We start from the raw sequence: 22,099 nt of genomic DNA, 5'->3' as shown, positions 1-22,099 counted from the left end.
GAGGCACAGCCTGTGCTAGGAAAAAAAAAACCAAAACCAACCTTTCTACCTAGCTAGTCTGGAATTAGCCAACTGTCACTTTCCTGAGCCAGGAATAGGTGGAAGAGGAGACAGTGATGAAAACTTAACTGACTCTTGGTTTTTCTTCTTTCTTCAAAGAGTGGGAAGCTGTTCCGAGTTTCAGGAAGCTGCGGGTTCCCGGGGGCTCGCTGCGCACGAGCCGTTTCAGGGAGTTCTGCAAACCCTGCCTGCAGAGGCTTTGACGTTTTTCCGTGGCTTGTGGAGAAGTCAGTCATTACAGACAGGCTGCTAAATTATGGAGGCAATTTTTATCTGCCAGTTCTTCGCTTCTATTGCTTCCTATAAGCGTCGAGGATATTTGAGGGGAAAAGTATTGGCGCACTTGGTTGGCGGAGTGACTCCCTGAGTTACTTACAGCCTTTCATTCCCAGACTGTTCACAGATTTTTTAATGTTGGCCTGGACCCTTTTTGGCCACTCCAGCAGGTAGGCTGATCTCCAGCTCGTTTTACAGCCAGTTCTAGGAGAAAAGAAACCTTCTTTTGCCATTCCTCACACGAAATCCATTCTGAAGATTCCTTCCTTCTGCTTTGCAGTGCTCTCCGTGCACAGCCTCCAGTCATGGAGCTGATGAAAAATGGAGAGAAAGAGAAAAATTTTTAAAAGGGGAGGCAAATACTGTGACTTTCTGCTTTGCTGCTTCCTTGGTACATTCCCTGTCAGAATTTACCTTAGTAAATAACTTTATAACTCTATATTTAGAAGGGGTAGTATTTTAGCAAGACATAAGCCTCAGCACAACAAAATCTATTTAAATGCAGCGTAATTGAAATGTCAACATAGCCATGAAATGCCTCAAGGTGTTTCTTTGGTGAAGGCTGGATATGACACGAAATAGATGCCTGGGTACTGTGGTGCAGAAAAAACCTTTTTGTACTCAAGTCCAGTCTCACCCTCACCTTACAGAATGTTTACAAATGCTTGGCTGCCTCTCTGGTCCCTGCTCGTGCCTTCTCCCAGGGAATCTGACAGTTCAGAGAAGGGTTTGGGCTCAGAGGAGCGAAGAGTTGTTGGTGCTCTCGAGCAGGGAGTGTTTCCTGCAAGGACTCCCAGCCTGGAGCTCGTGCCTCACTTGGCAGGGCACACCTGCTCAGGGAGTGCCTGGGCACTGTGGAGATGTGTTGGGAATCTCCTTTCTCCCAGGGTGAGTGTGGATTCCTCATTCAGATTCTGTTAGAGTGACTTGAAAGAAGATAGCACCATTGTGTCAGGAGCTGGTCTCCTCCCCTCCCTCCTCCACCAAGAGCAGAGAATACAAAGTACCATAAAAATGTTCCTTTCATCTTTCAGATTTTTGAAAATTAAGCAGTGACTGTGTGTTAGTCTTTTCTTAGGCAAGTCCTCTGCTTGGTGACCTATAAATCATGCTCCTCGAAGCAAGCTGCTTTGCTGGCCTTCCCATGGAACTGAAACCTCCGTGGTGAGGGGAGGATTTTTTTTGCACAAGCAGAAGTGCCCTCACAGCCTCCAGCTGGTGCTGCTGAACGAGGAAGGGCCATGGCACAGGGCCCAGTGTGGTTATGGTTATACCAAGTGTCATGTCTGGGTACATCCCAGCCAGCACTCTGGCTCCAGGTCTCAGTCTGCCTGTGTGACACATCTTTTTTTAGCACTTGATAGACAGAGAGTCACCAATCCATGTGACTCTTGCTTTATGAGGTTTTTTTTTAAGAGGTTAAGTTCAGTCTGATCCTCATCAGCAAACTGTGATTTCAGAAGGAAAACGAGCTTGACAACTGTTTCGACAACCTGAATGTTTATGTATGTCTCTGGTTAATGCCTAAAGTCAATATCTGTTAAGTCTGATTGATAAAAATATGTGTCTTTCATCAAGGTCAAATTAATTTGAGCAAATTTGCTTTTGCTTACCATGCTGCTTATGCACAGAATCCCTTGTCAGACTTTGCAAAAAACTATGCAGGCATTTTCTCATTTAAATTATGATTATCTTCACCATGAACTTCCCTGAGAACACCACCTCATTTGAATGTGTCTTTTTTTAAAGGATGCCACAGATTGGATTCCAATTCAGACAGGTGATAAATTACCTGCCTTGACCTAATTCATTAACTTTAATGGTATTTGAAGTCTTTATTTTATTCAGGATCCTCCAATAGACTTGTAGACATCTTTATAATGATGTCCATTCATCAGCCACTTAAAGGACATCACTTGAAAGTGGATGTGACTGTGAGGATACAGATTTGTTTTCTGGGTTGTGTTCTGGCTTAGGATTCCTTGGATGTTGCAGGCTACGTCAGGCAAGTGTAAGGCTGACTTTGCACGAGGCAGTGAGGCTTGGGAAGGAGTTCTGGAGCTGTGTGTTGAATATGTATGGCTGGATTGATGTAAATTCAAAATTCATCTCATTAAAGTAGAAACTGCTGCTTTCACAGGGTCCAACCACAGCACATGGTGTAACACAGATCTGGGGTTACCCTGTGGGGGACAGAGGAAGGCTAAGCAATGGCATTGCTTTGGAACTGGTCCTTAGGGGATGGCTTTGTGGAGCAGAGATGGGGGATTTTCTCCAGATATTTTAAGTATTACTTTAAGTTGTACTATTGCAAATATAAAAGCCTTGCTGTGCCACAATGAGGTGAATTCTGGAAAGAAGAAAACAACCTTCTGTGGATGTCTGCCTAATGCAGATTCCTCTTGTGATCTACTGTACTCTCTTAAAATGTGGGTCTCTTATCAGTGATTCCCATTGTCTGCTTCTGAAAATGCATCAGTTTAGGAAAGAGAAACATGGCGGAGCTGAAAAAGCAAGTTAGCATCAATGCTGGAGCAGCAAACCAGCAACTTTTTCTGTCCATGCACAGAACCAATTGTCTGTCTCACGTTAAAAGAAATGCATGTACAGCAACTACTGACACTACACCAAAGGAATCACCACTGCTGTGAGCTGATGTTTAACCACTGAATGTCCTGGATTTGTCCTTCTCCTTCTGAGTCTGGGGACAGATGTGTGGACGGACAAAGCTGTGGCAGGAGATGGGAGCTGCTGTCTCCTCATCGCTCTGAAATGCCACTGGCACCTATACTCTGAAAAAAACTCTGATTAAATACAGGAAAACGGTGGCATTTGCAAAGCTTCAGGTGATGGCAGGATGGAGCCCTTTGGTAACCTGCCCTGAGCTGGTGCCACAGCTGCCAGAGGGAGGCCAGCAGCAGGTGTGGCTGGAGTTCGCTCACAGTAATCATTAGAGCGTGAAACAAAAATACACATCATAGATTTAATGCTTACTGAATAGTTTCAATTGATTGTACAGGTGTAGTCAGGTAACAGTGAGGAGTTTTCAGTAATGAATTTTGTAATCTGATTTTTCCTACAACCTCATTGACAGAAAGCAGAAAGGAAAAATGCTGCAAAATAACAATTTTGCCTTCTGAAACCTCTCCTCTTTTAAATGTTGCAGTAGAATTGTTTTTCACAGTTATGCAAGTATTGTGAATTTTTCTTTTAGTGTGACATGCCCTGGCTTTTAGAGGCAGTTGAAAGAGAAGCCTTTTGTTTCTGGTGTCCTTTGTTCTGTGTGCTGGACTGAGAGCAGTGAAAAAGTTTGGGAGAAGTAGAAAATGTTGTTTTTTGGAGAATAATTTAATGTGTTCAGAATGGAGAACATTTGGTAGTGTGGTGGAGGGGGGACAATGAGGAGGATGGAGCAAAATTAAAAGTGGAAGATATCAAAAAGATGTGTCCAAACAGGGCAAAAAATAAATAAATTTTAAAAAAAGAAAAAAAATGCTAATAGACTTTGCAGAATAAAGCAAGATTTTTTTTTCTTAATTTGAGTACAGTTATTACATTTTTGTTGTTAGAAAAAGTGAAGGTGAAGGGTACACACTTAAACTTTGCTGTTGCTACAAATGCTCTCCCAATTAAAATTTCAATTTCTGTTTTCTTCATGAAGAATTTAATTATCCTGCAACCATTCTAACTCGTTCCCTCTTCAGCTGCTTCTTTATTTTCACAGTAATCATCTATTAAGATTTTTTGCTTTACAGATCATTCTGATATTCAAGTACTTAATGGCTTTTGTTAAAATCTGTAAATAAATATATCTTCCCTTCTTTTTTCTTATTTTTTTTCTTTTTTCTTATTTTCTTTTCTTTTTTCTTTTTTCTTTTTTCTATTTTTTTTTCTTTTTGTGTTTTGTTGGCCATTCCAATTTCATCTTAAACTTTGGGTATGCTTAAGCTTTTACTGGTGACAGGGAATAGCAAGCAGATGATTAAGCCCCAAATTTGTTTCAGTGATGTTTCATAAACATGTTTGAGTGTGTCTCTTCACACATAAGGACGTAGCTTTCAAAACCATGTAAACAGCACCATTTTCCAGGCACAAATCCAGTAGCAATGATACAAAATATTGTAGGCAAGATGTTTGCAGCCTGTTTTTGTTTTAGCATCACTTTTCAGGGGGAAAAAATGGTGATTTTCTAACTGTGCGTTTCTTGTAATGGCTGTTTCAACTCTCAGTATGATCAAATTTTCTAGAAATGCTGAGAGTAGTTCTCTCAGTGGAGAAAAAGTCTCTTTGTAGTCTGAGCATCCTCTGAGAAGTCCTGCTACCAAGTCAAGCAAAAGAGAACATCTAATCCCTACTAATGATGTTCCACAGCTGGAAGAGGCTTCCTGCATTCAGAGAGCTCTTCCAGGGAAAGTTTTGTGTTCTTCAGTGATAAAAGCTGCTCTGGAATTCTCTGATTGCATGACCAGGAGCTCACCAACACCCAGTCATGGTTCAGGAGGGAGGTTTGCTTCTTGCTCTTTGATCTGGTCAAGAATACACAAGAGAAAATAAAAATGAGGCATTTTGTCCACTTTCAACCCCATGGTTCATGAGGGTAGAACACAACTCTTTCTGAAAGTTCTTCAAATGGCACACAAAGTTTGCAGCGTGCTGAAAGCAGTCTCCTGTAAGAAGCCTTTAAAGTGGAGTAAATTAATCTTTTCTTCATTTTTTCCAGCCAGTAAGATCTTTATCTTCTGATGTTAATACTAGTTAAGAGAACCTTGTAACTTAGGTATTTTAAAAATATCTTTGACCATATATTGCAGAAATATTTATTATTTTTTTAATAAATAGAATAGAATGAAGATATATACATAACTAAAGGTATTTTAACAATATTTTTGTCTGAAAACTTTGTTGCAAATAGTTATTGAGAATGTTAACTGTAAATCTAGCTTTTACTTATATAAAACAGAGATAACAGTACTGGAGTAATCTTAATGGTACACTGTTATACTGAATAATTTTATTTCCTAGAAATCCTAATTTTGCAAAAAAAAAATCATTCTGAGATGTAAAAAATGCTACAAATAAAAGCTAAGGTGATGCATTTACTGATTAACTTCATAATTTGAATGTGGGTGGCTTTGGCTGCTGAACCCTACATGGGTGGAGCTTAATAGTTCTTTAAGAAGGAAATAATGAGGTTCTCTACCAAACTTGGAAGGAGCCAAGAGTAACTGGATTTACATCCATCTCCTGAGCTCCTAGTCGAAGAAATTGTGGAAAGCTACACTATGCTAGAAGTTTTCTGTACTTTATGGAGAGAATATCTCAAAATAGCCTTTGAGAGAAGCAGTGATCTGCACCAAAACTGTATTTATTGCCTTTAGATAAGGCCTTGGCACAGTTAGACTGTTCTCTGAAATAATCAGAAGATTTAGAAAAAGACTCTGGAAATTAAAAAAAAAAAAAAAAAAAAAAAAAAAGGGGGGGAAAGAAACAGATCTCCCCCCCTCCACTCCTTTTGCTCTTTTCTCTCTTGAGAAGCCAGAGAAGAGGCAGGTTAATTTTAATGTGCCAGGATGTAGTAGGTGAACATTGAAGAGACGCATGAAGCCCTAGTGTAAATACCTTGGCAATTCCATATTTATTCTCAGGAGCTGGAAATGGGGCTGATCTTTGTGGTGCCCTTCAACCTCCAAAGCACATCACCTGAGTCTCTAATTTCCAGTGTTATCCTTTGCAGCTGTGCCTCCAATGCTCTCAGGCTCTGGAATGCTGAAATTGGCACTGAGAGTCATCATGTTTTATTAACTTTTTTTCTCAGCCTTTTCTGCTTGTGGCCTGGAGGATGAAGCAAAGAGGCAGGATAGAGGGATTACATTTATTTACATTATGGTCACTAATAAAATGGGTAAATGACATCTCCTGTGAAAAACTGCATTTTTCTTATCCTTTACATGCAAAGGTACATGCAGCTACATAAAAATATAACTGTACTTGATTATAAAAGCTACAGGTGGCTGAAATGATTCTTCGCTGGAATTCACCAGTTCTTTGATTTATAGGATGGGCAAAAGGGAAGGGTTTTATTTTGGGCTGTAGAGACTTGAAATGCTTTGGAAAAAAAAAAAAATCCTGAAACAGCAGCTGGAGAACTTACAGTAAAAAAAAAAAAATACTGAATGACGTTATCCTACGTAAAATATTCAGTAAAATTAAGGTTTCCTGCATATATTATGTGTGGCTATGGCAGTAACAGGCATAGGCAATGAGGATGTCCTGGGCAGGTCTCTGACTTGCAGCTGAATGAAGAAATGAGTGAAAAGCAGTTCTTGGCCTTCTGTTGCCTTCAAACTCAGTGCCACTGACTCAGTCACACGTTGCCAAAGGTTAAGGGCTCATTAGCTGGTTAAAATACAGGAAATGCAACAAGGGAAGACAAGTCAGGGTGAAATGGCAGCAAGTGTTGCCAGAGTTTGCAGTGGTGCTGCTGATGGTATTTTCAGCTGGTGCTCTAAGTTTGGTGCTCCCAGAAAAGTTGTTGCTGAGGAATCCCAGCTGGAAGCCAGGTGAGATGACACCAAATCACCAAACACGAAATTGTGTGTGTTCTTCCAAACACTGGGACAGCAGGTTTGAGTCACAGAGATTTCCTAGGCTTTGGGGTTTGACGGTTCCCATTTCCTGGCTGCTCTGGACACTTTGTGCACTCTGACCCACTCATGTGAGATGGTGGCACCCCACAGGTGAGAAATGCTCAGGAAAACACTGCCAGCAGTACCCTGAACTGGAATTGTGAGTGGTTCCAGGCACCAGCAGCAATATACAGCTTAAATTTGTCAGGAATTGTTCACTTTGAATGGGACAAAGCACACTCCAAAAATCAACTTGAATCCCACCCTGCTTGCTGCGGGGGGAAATTTAAATGTCCACCCTCTTTAGCTGACTGAACATCTGCTTGTGAGGGAGTGTATCACTTACTGTAGCCCTTGCCAGAGTCCAGGAGTAGATATGTCTGTCTCCTTGGAATGAAAACAGCCAACAGCTGAATAAGGATTTTATTTCTGTGGTATAGTTTTTTCCTTGCAACCAGTTTTTAATTTTGCTTCGAACTTAGAAGTCCTTTCTGTTATCCTGCACTGGGTTTAGTTTGCACACAAACAGCGTTCACTTACTGAATCGTGTGTTTGGTTCTCTGGAACCTGCTGCTATTTTTGTAATTGATTCCAAGTCCTTGGCTGAGTTTCCAGGAAGGCTCTGCCTCATGAGCCTGAGGTTTCTGCTTGGCAACTTTTTGAGGATTTTATCTGTCAAGTGTAGTTGTGTTCACGAAGAGAAACAATTTCTGAGGTACTACTCCCATGAAGAGGCATGAAATTGGGCATTTGGAAAAGCTATTCTAGGTGTCTTTTGTGATTTCAGAATGATTTAATTATGTTTTTCCACATAGCTATGAACCAAGCAAAGTAAATAAAGATGCCAGCTTTTTTTTTTTCCCCTTTTCCTTCCCCCCCCCTCAAGTATCAGTAAAAGAAAATCAATAATCTTTTTGTCTCTGCAGTGTTTTAAAAGTTCCACACCTTTCCCAGCTCTGTTACACCATTATATCCACAGCACTAGATAAGGCAATAGAACAGAGTCTAAACTTTTATTTACCTCTAGAAATTGTTGTTCCAGAAGAGGACTGAGACATCTTGGTGTGCCACATGAAGGGAACATGGCCTTGCCATGCTGGGCTGTATTCACTTGAGGCACACTAGAGATTTTCAGCTGATCTCTGTGGGCCACTGGACTGGGCCATTCCCAGAAATCCATGTACGAAAACACACCATTGGTTTTGAGTGAGTGAGATTGTTCGGTCCTCTGCAAGAGACAGTTTTAACAGAGACGCTGAACATTGCTGATGCTGTACTGTGAGCTGGCTTCCCATAAATAAGGCTGGAAAACACGTATGGAACCACAGGAAGTCACACTTTTTCCACTTAGAGGTCCTTGTCATCCAGTGACCAGATGAGGTGGGTGGGATTGTGTGCCTGGGTGAGGGGACAACCCAGGAGAGGGGACCAGAGATTTCCAGAGCTCCCCCTGAGAGGCTTCCTAACATCCTTTACTGCCACCAAACATCACCAGAGCATTTTTCCCACCAGAGCCTGCTCTGCTCCTGCCAGCAGATTGCTGCTGTGGTGTCCAAGAATTCCTCAGGCACTGAACTGCAGTTTACTTACAAGGCTGAGAAATTGTGAGCTAATTCTGGAAATGCGTTTTATACAACTAAGTCCAGGCTACTAAAAAGCCCAGGTGATCAGTTCCTGCTGACTTCTGGACCTCTCTGTAGTTTATCCATTCTGCTAGTCAGGGTTTATCATTCCCTGCTTTCATCTTTTGCCTTTCAACATGTGCAGTATTGTCAGGCTTCATATCTCATTAGACACACTTAAAGATTATTATCTGTACCTCAATGAACATGTATTCAACACCATGAAAATTGGTGTGATGAGTGGTATTGAAAATGCCTAAAACTACAAATGGGTTTATAAAAACTTAAAGAAATGTGTATTCTTCTCATAACCATTCTTTTAAATTTGTATCTTGCATCCAGGTTAAAAACCAGATAAATTACTCTCTTCCGTCATGAAATAATTTACACAGTTTATTATTTCCCATGGGAACTTTTCTTTAGCTTATGCTTGTGTATGGCAGCCAAGGTATAACTAAAACAGCAAAAGGTCAGGATAATGAGCCATTTCCACGGGGGAAGCCAATATTTCTCTACATGCCTCCTACCTGCTGATCTCATCTTTTGAAGTGTTTTGTGATGCTGTGGTTGAAGAACACCACATAAAACAAATTGTTTTGAAGCTGAGCCAAATACTGGAGGTCAAGATTTAGGCAGGCAGAAATTCCAATAGTACATCCTTGAAAACTAAATTTATCCATGAACTGGGTAGGGAGATACTGTTCAGTGATGTTTTTAAGATGGTTATACTCACATCTGATAGGAAGTACTGAATGTTATGGAAGATTTTGTTTCCTTATTTAACCTTTGGTTTTTTCCTGCAACATTCATTCTTCTCTCTGACTTCAATAGGTTGGAAATGACAGCAGAAAAAAAAAAAAAAAAAAAAGGGAAAAAAAATTCTGTCTTTTCTAAGTAATATCTTGTTACTCAGAAGCAGCCTGAACTTACTCAGCAAGACGTGCCCATTTTCACTGAACAGTAATCACGGTGAGACTCTTCTGGTTGTGTGCAGACTGACAAGCAGATTCAACAAGATATGTAATTTTCCTGTAATCATAAAACAGACAAACACGTTGTAATGTCTATTTAAAATAACAAATTAAGTTGTTCAGCGACTGATTGCCAACACATAGACAGGGATGTGAGGAATGATACAATGGAGGGTTGAGATACATCAGGTGAATTTGGGAAGTTCAATCCATGTGCCACCAGGCTCGCCTTGAGCTGCTCTTTTCCAAGTAAAACTTCCTGCATCACCTGTTGCTACAGGCCAAGGTTCTCCTGCTGATGGGACTGAGCTCTGACACAGTGTATTAAGGCCATTTTTCAAAATAAATTATGACTAACATGACAAAAATCAGGTGCTCAGCCTTTACATGACAGCACTGTCCTCACAGCAGTTGCTTAGGAGGGGGCAACCAGGACTGCCCAGGTGTTCCTTGGGCCTCAGAGGTGCTCACACATCACCTTTCCTCCACAGGATGCACCAGTTGCTGCATCAAGTGTTCTTGTGCTGAATCAATACTGCTGGGAAAAGGCTCAGCTGCCTGATGGTTATAGCAATGAAAAAGGGTGGAAATGCAGCAGTCTGGTGATAACATTTTATCCAGTAACTATTTTATGGAAAATTGAGGAGCAGCCTGGTATTCAGGACAAAGCACCATCCTCATGGATCGTTTCTCTCCCTCTGTCTTAAAAATATTATTTTAACACTCCAGGCTTAGGAAGAGATTCTGCCCTCAGGAGTTGGAGCACGTGGCATTACCTAACAGCAGCCCTAACTTAGACACCTCAGCTGTGTGAAGGAAAAAGCTTGCAGTTATGCCCAGGGCTTAGAACTGGCTTTAGCTGCTGTCAGAGTTCAGGATTCAGAGTTTAAGTTGTCATTCCCGGGTCTGATTGCCCTGCCTGTGAATTGAACAGAAATCCTGCACTGCCGGATGGATCCCGGGGCAGGGCAGCTGGGGCTGGCTACAGACTTGAACTGCAAAGGGCTGAGTCTTTAACATAGCCCCGTTTATTTTTTTCTGAATGGATGGTTTATTCTAGGAGCTAATAAAAGACAACATTTTTAAATGTGACTCCTTGTGCTTCTCTGCTGAATTTGACCGAGGTCACCCACAGCAGGGCTGTGAGGTCATGAACCTGATCTCTGATTTCCATCTCTTTTTCTGTGGTGCAGCTACCACAACAGAGTTATGGGCTGAGGTATTTGACAAAGCTCATTGCAGTTCTTTTTTTTTTCTTTTATGGTAAGATATTAAAAACTAATAACATGACCAACAAATGTGAGATAAAAAACCTGCTGCATTATTTCAGTCTAGCAGTTGAATTTTATCAATCAAGCCTCCCTTTTCTGGCAGAGAAGCAATCCATGGAGCTTGATACTGTGTCTCTAGCATCAACAATAACAAACAAACAAAAAACTTAGGGTAGATTACAACAAAGTGTAATTTGTGAAAGGGTTGTTCTTAAAAACTCAAAACATAAACCAGAAAAGAATAAAGCTTACAGCATATGTGTGATAAGAATAGTCTAGACATCAGTATATGAATATTGAATCACAAGAACTGAATAAAACAGAGACAGGATCAAATAAATTTATGGAACACAAAGATGCTGAGAAGAATACGAATATTTAAGAGAAAAAAAGAGAATGCATGGAGTTCAATTAGAAAAATAGTCCAGTAACAAGCTCCTGTAAGTTTTCCTTTGGATATATTTCAGACACAAGGAAAAAAAAAAAGGATTAATCTTAGTTCCATAATGAAAACTTGTATTCTAGCATCAGGTAGTAGGAACACAGTGAAGAAACCTCCTGGGTCACGTCAATGGTTTCTGGTATTTCAGGGCCCTTTCCATATGCTGATTTTTCTTAGTCTATCATGATCCATGTCAAAAGCAAGCACTTATTTTCTGTCCCTGCTGTTCCCACTCAAAGAGGAGTTCCAGAACCTGATTATGGTAATAGCTAAGAACCTTCTCATTTTCAGCCAGAATTTATTAATGGGCAATTTATACTCATTTGTACTTCTGCCAATAGCCCTTTAGTTTAAATTGTCTCTTTCCCCGCTGTTGATCCTCTGATATATTCATAGACAGCAGTCATAATTCCTCTTCATTTTCATCCCCTGGCACCAATCAAGACAAAAATTTGCAGTCTTTCCTCAGATTGCAGCTCTCCCTTCTCCTGCTAATCCCTCAGGCTGTGATTCTGCTTAAAGCTGAGTTTATTCTCCACGAATCCATCGGGGTGTGCACAGCTGGCAGCAGCTGCCTCCTGGAAGGAAAGCACTCAGGAGCATCCTGGGGTTTGCCATCAACACTTTCTCTATGGGAAACGCTTCTCCCAGTGCTCTCAGTGATGCATTTCCCTTTTTCCCAGGCACGGGGAGCTCCTGGTCACTCTCTGATGAACTATGTGACAAGGATCCTTTGTTGTTTCAAATTGGGAAGTCCTGAACTGACAACAGAAGCTCTGCTTTTGTCCCCCTGGTGTATTGTCTGACACTTCCAACATGGAAACTTCAGCCAGTTTCTTTTATTTGGCACCAGCTCTGTATTTTTGATGTTTATCAACATTACATAATCCGTACATTTTAATTCACAGAGTACCGAAAGGTTGTCAGTACTCTCCAGTATATGTTGTCATTACAAGAAGAGCAGGACAGGATTTATATATTACAGAATTATATGGGAAATGTAACAGGGGACTCACTGCAGCCAAAAGGCTTTATTATCATGCAGGAGGTTCAGAAATAATGGCAGCTAAATACATTTTGCTGTGTGTACCTCTAGTCTGCTTTCATATGATCGTACAGAATCACAGAAAGGTTTGGGTTGGAAGAGACCTTAAAGATCATCTCGGTCCAACCCACACCACCCTGCCAAGGCCTGGGACACCTTCCACCTGATGAGACCTGTCTTTGATTGTTTTTCCTGTCAGGAAAGAGAAAGCTAACAGGTATATTGGTAAATCTGTTCTACCTTTTTTGACAAGCCCCAATAGCCCCCAAATAAAGAAATTCAGTAATAAGAAACTGCAAGCTGAACTGCTTTTCCCCTTCATAGAAACAGCCAAAACATCTGAGCATGAGAACCTGGTGTGAACCCTTTGTGAACCTCATGTCAGCTCAGAGGAACTGACAGAAAAGGATAGTCAGATCAATTGCTTAAACCTTTCATTAAAAAGCCATTCAGGAGGAGTTAGTCCCTTGTATCATTCATCTTGAATGAACTGTGATAAGCAGTGTGTTTCATTGAACACAGAAGGAATAAACGAAGGCAGGATTTTATTACGGCCAGTTCCTGTGGGAGCAGTTTGTCCGGGAAGCTTACAGCTCCTCTGAGTCATTGTCAAAGGTGTTTCACTTTAGGGGAGATGAGATCAGCAGCATCTTTGCCTGATTGACTACTCTCCTGCGGGACTAGATGCCCGGGAGTGAGAGCAGCATGAAAGTCAGGAAACATAAGATTGGCATGGGCGTCTTTGAGAAAGCAGGGTGGCTTTTGTGGATCACAACTTCAGAGAGTTCACGGAGATGTACGGAAGTAAAAAAATGCTGCCCCTCATGTCTCCTGTGGAAGAAAGAAAACACTGAACAAAATGACCTAAATCAGAGTTTGGATGAATTGTCACTACTCCCCGGGCTTGGGGAAAGTAGATCATCCTAAAGACACTCACAGCTGCTGCTGCTACCCCGTATTTCTGCAGATCTCACGGCTTGCTCTGCAGCTTGTCTTGAACTGTGGCTCTGCCAGAGAGCTGTAAAGCTCTCTCCTGTTGTTTCCTTCAGTGCAGCTCCTTGCTTTAAATCTTGCAGCAGAAATACCAGGCTTTGACAAATTCAGAGGTTTCTGTAGCTGTGATGAAAGTGGAAAGCTCAGTGATGCTCATTCTTCACTGCCTGTGTACTTTGTAAACCAGTTCTCGCTGAGAAAGGGAGATCAAAGTGGTTGCAGAATTTTAGAAAAGACAGGAAATGACAGTCCCTGGCTTTTATCTCTTTAAATGTCCTATCTGGAGCATTAAAAATATCAGTGTTCTGCTTCATGATTTTTTCTTTGCCTTCTCACTTCCCAAGAAACCTGTTACAAATCTAACCAAGCCTTAAATGTATACACTGTCTTCCATAGCTTGTCCTTCAATATTTCAAACATTGCCAGAGGCAGTCAAACTCTGTTTTCTTCCAAAGGTTTTCAGGATCACTATTACAGCTGCTACAAACTAGCTAGTAAAGTAGAAAATGCATTTGCTGTTTTACTGTTTAATGTTTTATTTATTAAAGGCATCTGGCAGAGGCCTTCATAATATGCCCTAACTCTTAGTCAGTCCTGAAGGGCTCAGGCAGTTGGACTAAATGACCATTGTAGGTCCCTTTCAAATGAAATATTCTTTCCTAATGTTATTCTATTCTATTTTGTTATATTCTATCTGTTCTTACCCTCAATTGTTATTGTATTTTTTGCTTTTTCACTTATGGGTTCCCCCAGCAGGGTTGGCAGATCAGCAACGGAGCAAAACTTTCTGGGGCTAGAATGTGTCTGTCACAATAAGAAAATAAAATATATTTGAAATGATCTGGTGAATAATTTAGGGGAGGAGGGGAAAAATGTCAGTCTGAAGTCAGAAACAGATGGCAGCTAACAGTGGTTCTTCAATGGTTATGTAAGGAAAATGCAACCATTTTGCTGTTAAAAGCCACTCACATGATACTGCAATAACTTAAAATCAATGAAATACAACTTTTTTTTTTTTTTGGGGGGGGGGAAAGCAAGCAAATAGACTTTTTTCACAAACTCACTGCTTGTGAGTCAAATACTTCTCATCCAGTAGGAGCTCCTGGCTGTGTAGCATCTGAAAAATATTGGAGGAAGAAAATTACAGATGGTAAAGGATGGTTGATTCATGTTTACTCGGAAGATGAGATGTATGTGTTGATTTTATTCAGATAGACATATTGGACCCACAGGTGCCACCTTGTCCGGTTCCAGCTCTGCACCTTGGCATGCAGAACCATTTTAAGGTACCTTTAGGGAATTCTCCAGTTTATTCTCTGTGTGGGACTTGTTCTTGGAAAGGTGTAGCAGATTTAAGGACTGGACTAGGGACAGGAAACCAACGAAGCCAGCTAGAGCCAAAAAATATATATTATCTTCCCATGCACAGGGCCCCAAACAGCAGAGAAATATAGCAGAAACCACTGGGAAAATGGGCAGAGTTCGTGTGTGGTTTATTGATCTCTGGGCAGTCTGTGTGGCACAGAGTTCTAGGGAATACCCTGAGATAACTGTGTGAAACCACTTTATTTTTAGGATAGTTGCATTAGGGTAAGTAGTAACTTTGTGTGCCAGCCACCTCCACTTTTCTCCCAAAATTTCAGCTTTATTTTGACAGTGGCAGTCTCTCCAGAATGGAAGCTCCAGGGCTCAGATGCTGATAGAGACTCTTCTTCATATTCATGTTCATTCTGCTCCCAAGTAGAACTTGATGAATAATGATCAGACGGGTAAAAACTGTTCACATATTAGGATACAGATTTCTCTTTTTCCTTAGGTCATACCCAGTTACTAAAAGCCAACCCTCTAGCAGAAATTTCTCTATCCGTTTCCAGGTTATTTTCTGATCCATCTGCATAGTTTTGAAAAATACTCTCAGAACACCTCCTTAAGCTGGGTTTCTCAATCTTTCCTTCATTTTCCTGGAGGCAAAAGAGTGTTGTTCATTAAAATAGTTGGGTTTTTTGATCAGCGAAGTTACTGAAACACAGCACACAGCTTGAGGCTGGGGAGGGTTGGAGCGGTTTTTGTTTGGTTTTGTGCTGTTTCATGCTGGAAAACGTTGCAGTCTGTATTTCTACAAGATTTCTTCAGTTTGTTTGCATCATGCCTTACGCTGATTTAAACAGATTCTATGAAGGATTTCTGCAGTAATGGCATATCCAATCTCCATGCTGGTTTATCCAGCATTACATGTCCACTGTTAAGTTATTGAGGCAGAATGTATTCCTGTTGTTTGGTGTGAAGGTTTTGTGTGCATCATTAAATCAAAACAAGCTTTAAAAAGTTAGAAAATCAATTGGTATGAGAAATAAAAAAGATATAGATGTTGAAACATTTCTCATAATCTCATTACTTTATATATCTGTTACCACTTCAGGATTGTTTTTGTTTTGGTTTGTTTTATTTCCCAATAATTGTTATGACTAATGTGCAAAAAATGGATGTTTAAGCAGAGCAACAGTACATCTCAATAATAAACTTGTGAGCAGCTCTTGATAGAAACAAAATGTTGATTTCCAATGTTTAACTTGCTGACAGTGCAGTTTTCATAAAAAAAACTTTTTAAGAGGTGTGTGTGTGTGTCATGTATTTCCACCTAATGTGCATGGTGGTGGTGTTTCCTTCCTGAGACGTGCAATTCAATATATTTAAATGTTTCTAAGGTTTGGGATTTAGGAATAACACATATATTTGGTAACATCTTGCTCTGTTGCCTTTCCCAGAGTTGCTCCCCAAGTGCCAGCAGATGAATTGCCAGTACAAATGTGCCATCACCAGGAACAGCACCCGGTGTTACTGCAGGGACGGGTATGAAACGAGCAGTGACGGGAGAAGCTGCACAGGTAAACAACAAATTCGCTGTAAAATTAACATCCGGGGTTTCTGATGGTTCCCTGTTGTTGTGGGACACAAAGAAAGATGAGAGACTCCAAATATTTCAGAAGGTAAAGAGCATAGAAAAAAGGCCTTATTGTCTGAATTCTTACTACCTTTTATAAGGTGTTCCAATGCAGACTTAACATGGTTGGTGAATAGGAATGACACCTCTCTAATCCCATGGATTAAACTAGAGAAACAGCAAACCACCACCTGGAGAAAGACTGTTGTGAGAAAGGATAGCTGTTTGCCAAGATTGTTTGGGGAAGAAGCTTTCCTGAGAAAATCTTCCTTGGGAAAAAGTTAGCAGCTGCTAGCTGGCTAAAATCTCTCAGAGCCAGAAATATCAGGCCCACAGTTCCCTGTTGGCTCTCAGGGGCAGGGAGCTGGTGGACAGCCAGGACAGCACCCCTGCTTCCTCACCCTTCTTCAAAGGCGTTGGTCAGGGACAAGCATGGGCTTCTGGGGCAGGGAATGGCAAAGAGTGCCCCTAAAATGAGAGTCAGGACCTCCCTCCTGCCTGTTTAATGCTCCTGTGCCCCAGCAGCAACTCTCCTGGAGTTACTGAAGGACCAGCTGGACTGGAGGAGGTCTGGAGCTACAGCTCAGCTGTGTGAGCTGCTCTCTCTCCACACCTCCCCACCAGGAGAACCTCTAAAACGTAGTGTTTCGCCTCACGGCCATAAAGTCACACCTAGATTAGAGTTTGATAAATGAACCCTCTCAAGGTCATACAACTGAGCTGGGAATGTTATTTTGGAGTAATTAACTGTAGACTGAAACTGTAGACTTAAGTTGTAGACTGTTCTCTTCCATTTTTGAAATATATTACTTCTTCATTCTCTCTCCAGGTGTTTGTTTCTTGCTTTATTTGTTCTCTATTAATGATCATATTTGAGTTCTATGACCCTATGGATGTTCTCACTACCAATCACTCCTCTCTCCAACTACAAGTACTGAGCCAGATTCTTCATAAATATAATTTATTATAAGTTTTTTCTCTCTATGGCTGTCATGTTTCATGATTAAAAATATATCTCAGGAAATAATTTAAACAGCGGGTTTTTTAGAATGTCAATTTATTACTTAAACCCTCAACCACTGTTAAATAGCATATCTTGATTTTATGGTATTATCCTTATACACACTAGTTGAGAAAAACGTTCTTTATATTTATTAGAGGAGTATATAGTTTTTGATGTTGGATGGTGGTTTAATGGAGAAGCAGTGACAGCTCATTTAAGGAACTGTAAGACATTGCCAGCATAAATAGGTTGAGAAGGGTAATCAATTACTTCCTCTCCTGAAACGTTGCTCCATTCATCAACCTGATAACTAGTGATCTCTAGTACTAACAAGGACCCAAATGTCTCCCTAACATGATGTAGGCATTGGAGACTACTTGAAATAATGAAGGTTTTATCTTTCAAAATTAAGAGCTATTGAACTTGAAAACTCCTACCCTTCTTTCTGGCTATTTGAGTGATTTCAACAGCCAACATCCCTGATAAAATTCATGGCTTGAGAAGGGGAAAGCATCCAGGCCTCACACCAAAATGATTCATGACTTAAACATCTCTCTTGGAATTCTCAATTTTATTGAATTTCTTTCTTTTTTTTTTCCTGATCCCTAAACGAGATCTTGTTAATGTCCCTTTAGATGTGAATGAATGTGACACCTATGGGAGCTGTAGCCAGATGTGTGTAAATACAGATGGATCCTACTCTTGCAGCTGTGTGGAGGGTTATGTGCTCCAGCCCGATAACAAGTCCTGCAAGGCCAAAAATAGTAAGTTTTAACATCTTTTTACCTTCCTGAAAATATTTTGGGGTTGGGTCCTAGAGGATTCATGCAAAAAGACAGAGATCAGCACAGGTGAGATGAACTTTCCTTCCCTCTACTACAAAGACCCACACAACAAGCTTAGAAAAAACCTTTCATTAAGACAATACTCCAAGGGAAATATTAAAAGTTATTATCTGGATATTATTAATTAAAGCAAAATACTCAATTCAGCCAAGATTACAAGAGTTCCCAGTTTCCCTGTTCATAAATAAATCAAAGATTTTCATCACACAAACAAAAAAGGCTGTTTACTCTGAGAAGACAATGGAGACAGGGGAAATGATCATGAGGTAATTGTACCCTTAGGATGAAAAAAGACATGAGATTGCTTTGTCCTTGCATTATCCCAAGAGGTGAATTTCCTGATATACATATTCACATGAGGCTTTTTGTTGCTTAGTGCATGTTTTCATTACTTATACTGGATTGGATATTTGAGGAAATTAGTCAATTGTGCTTAATGAGGCAATATAGTACACAGTGTTTTCTTATTCAGCGTAATGAATTAACAATGCTTTTATATTAAAAACCCAAAAATGTTCCTTAAGGAATTCTTAAACATCCACAGTGCTGAAGTATATGCAGCTGAGTATGAAGTCATGTTTATTGTATATATTTTTGCGGCTTCCCTTTTGTAACTACTTTGCCTTCAAAAAATAGTGATGGTTTTGAAGCTTCCTCACCTAAAGAGCCTTACTAAATGTGTCCTTCCTTGAACACCACTAGGAGTTAAAGAGTATTTTCATGCTTATACTGTTTCTTCTTGATCCATACATGGACACTTTTAAAAAAAAAAAAATCCAATGAAGTCTTGTGAGATAAGAAATCTCATGCAAAGTAAAAATAATTTATTATTCTTCTTTCACCCCTACCTGAAAATCAATAATGCAATTCTAGATCAGGAAATCCTCGAGGTGCTAGTACTGGGCTTGAGATTACCCGTTTAGTTTCCTTTTTTACACACAGAAAACTGGGTAACAACTGAGCATTGTAGTTAGCTGTTGGTATCAAGATGAAACAAATCCCATTAATAAGGAACTTTCATGTATTTTTTTACTATTTTATTGTGTTTATTTGACAAGTTTGCACATTTTTGGTATTTTCAGAAAAGAATCACTACTCATTAATCAAAGAAATCCCTGTAGGACAGTATAAATCAGAGTCATGGTGCTGCACAGAAATGAGTGTTGGCCATTACTTTGTGCTTTTTGAAAAAATGGTAGCTTTGGATCAGAAAAAAGAGTCTGTGCAAAAAAACTCACAAAAAACCCCACAAAAAAACCAAACAAAAACAAACAGGTGTCTAAGGATAAAAGAAACCCAGCACCTAGAAAACTTACCAGTTTTTGTCCTTAAAGAGCCTAAAGCAAATAAGGATGGAAAAAGAGCAACCTCTCTGCTTTGTCTACATTTGGCAAAAGCAGTTGTCAGATGAGGAAAATGAGCCGAGGAGCATTCAGCTCTGTGTGTAAATGCTGCGAGTGACAACAGGCAGGACTAGAGGTGTAGGCTGGGATTTCTGTGGAGCTCTCAGTGTTAATTGCAGGAGATCTACAAATATGGATTGCCATCCATGCTGAGATCCTGGATATGACACGACCCGAAACACCAAAATGCCAGATCCCAGTTGGCTCTGGAAATGACCTGGGAGGTTCCTGAACCTTGAGGAGCAGTGAGGTGCAGGAGGTGCTGAGCAGGTGACACTGGTTGGTTTCTGCAGGAGCCCTGCCCGGTGCTGGGGACAACGTGGTGACCCCACAGGTCCATCAGCTCTGCCTTGGAGCCTGTCCCCTCAAAAGTGATGCCTTGGGAAGGCTGACCTGAAACAGAGACTTGGACAGAGCTAGAGAATAAAGTAGGTATTTATTGAAAGATCTCCAGGATTGACCTTGGGCAGGACAGGGCCCAACCAGGGCAATACCCAGGGTGGACTAAGAATGGTCACAAAATGGCTGACTGGTCACGAGGTCTTACATTTCACAAGTTTTGGTCCATTTGCATATTGGGGTTTAATTGTCCAATTCCAGCTTCAGGTTGTGAGGTCCCATCCTTCTTGCTCCTCCCTTCAGCCACCGTTGTTTGTGCTTTTGGGCCTGAAAGTTGTCCTTGGTCTCCAGCAGGAAAGGGATTTGTTTTGTCTCCCTGCTCTGTGAAGAGCTGAGTGACACTTATTATGAGGCTCAGAACTACACACCTAGGCAGAACAGAACCCGAAAAATATAAAAGCTCAAATTTAAGGCATCCTTTCCATCTCTGCAATGTGGTGTGGCACAAGGAGCAGAGAACTCCTCAGCAGCTGCTCTTTGCTGCCCTTCAGGCGGCCAAACGCTCGGCTGGGAGGGTGGTGAGCTCTCTCCCTCATTAAATTCTGCATTTTCCTCCTCAGCACAATTAAATAGCTCTGGAGCCGAAAGCTTTTAGCTGCACATTCCCTTTGGGAAGGATGTTAAAATAGGTATCAAAACAGCTGGGGGGTTCACCGTGGGTTTTTTCCCAGACTTTTTAAGCATATTTTCTTGTATGAATAAAGAGGCAGTTAATGGTTTCTTCTGAGGTGAAAATGAAACAGAACACAGGTTTTCTGAACAGAATTTAGGAACTTACTTGTTTACCAAGTTTTTATGCCTAAATTGCAAGGTCTGCACGTGATGAGAAGAGTATTTAAGGAAAGAAAATTACAGACTCGGGAATATCTAGCTGAGGAAAAGAAATTAATCTGTTTTACAAAAGTTCCTGGTATATTTTATGTCTCCAAAGCCAATCTAGAGAGAAATGCTGTGTGGTAAGAAACATTTGTCATGTAGATAAACTGGGATGAACTGGTAATGACTAAAGAAAAAAAAAATCTATCATTTAGAAAAAAAAACAGCCCTGTTTAACTGATTTGACAACACAATTTTCTTGTAAAATCTCACCAAACTAAGTTTTAAAATTTAAAATTAAAACCCATTTGTGAGATACATTATGGTTAAACATCAGAAATAATGTCAAAAAAAAGATTGGACTGCTCAGTCCAATCTTTTTTTCAGTTCTTTATACAATACATATATTGGTGACAGCAAAGTCTTTGTGATTTACAGTGTATACCCCAGGAAAAGGGGGTTTGTAGACACTGAATTCTGGGGTTCATGCTTTTCATCTCATTGTGGTAGAAAAAAAGAGAAAATGCTGGCATTTCTGAGTTTATTTTTTTCAGAGAAGTCTGTTGGCAGTGCAAAACACCTTTGTGTCTGATTTGTTGTGGCATCACTTATTGATCTGTATTTTAGACAAGATCAGGTAGGAGGGAAATGCAAGTCTTTCATCTTTTCCACTACTCTATCTTAAACATAATTCAAAGGAGGACGCTTTCATTTTAGTCAAGAAGGATGAATCATAAAACTTCCCTGGATTAAAGAGCTATTCACTTCTTATCTTTCCTATAAAATGAAAAAAAAAAAGAAAAAAAAAAAAAAAGAAATGAAAAACTTGTGAAAAAATAACACAGATGAAGTCCACTTGTTTGAAAAGCTGCTGTCAGCTCACTGGAACTCACCCTAAATCTGTCCACTAAACTTTTAAGCTGCGTAGAATCTGTTCTCTAGGAACAGACAAGCAGTTTTTGCGAGAATAAGGACATGATTTCTTTTTTAGTATCTCCTGTTTTCCATCTACATTATGCTTTACAGTAAGTTGATTTATATATTTTTGCATGAAATTTTAATATTTTGCACAGTTTTATAATCATTATATTATTTTTTTTCAAATGATGAAATCAGCCTTTATCTAAGCAACACTGAAGGAAGCAGGTAATCTCCCCTACTGTGTAAAACCATGATTAACTGCTTTAATCCATTGAATTATTTAATGTATTTATACTTTAAAAATACGATTTCAAGCCCAGTAATCTAATTCCTGTATTTTTAATGTGCGATGATGCCTGCTGAGCAGAACCTCTTGGCAGTGCCACAGGTCCTTACAACACCTTTGTCTGCAGCCAGGTTTGATTACAGCTGCTGCTCAAGAGGTTTGAAGCTAATTCCTTTGAA

The 22,099-nt window shown here is 40.2% G+C and overlaps 1 protein-coding gene across 1 annotated transcript in view; it reads left to right on the top strand.

Annotated features, from left to right (window-relative positions):
• LRP1B (LDL receptor related protein 1B) overlaps positions 1 to 22,099 on the top strand; it is a 474,351-nt gene that overhangs the window by 159,001 nt on the left and 293,251 nt on the right. Inside the window, exons 3-4 of the mRNA XM_066190543.1 lie at positions 16,072 to 16,191; positions 17,886 to 18,014. Of these exons, the coding sequence (XP_066046640.1) occupies positions 16,095 to 16,191; positions 17,886 to 18,014 (226 nt within the window). The 5' untranslated portion in view covers positions 16,072 to 16,094. The remainder of the gene's footprint in view (positions 1 to 16,071; positions 16,192 to 17,885; positions 18,015 to 22,099) is intronic.

The sequence above is a fragment of the Chamaea fasciata genome, unplaced genomic scaffold, assembly GCF_029207755.1.
Source record: "Chamaea fasciata isolate MVZ Bird 193981 ecotype frontalis unplaced genomic scaffold, bChaFas1.0.hap1 SCAF_8, whole genome shotgun sequence".
Lineage (NCBI taxonomy): Eukaryota > Metazoa > Chordata > Aves > Passeriformes > Sylviidae > Chamaea > Chamaea fasciata.
This window is presented reverse-complemented; position numbering and strand designations above follow the sequence as displayed.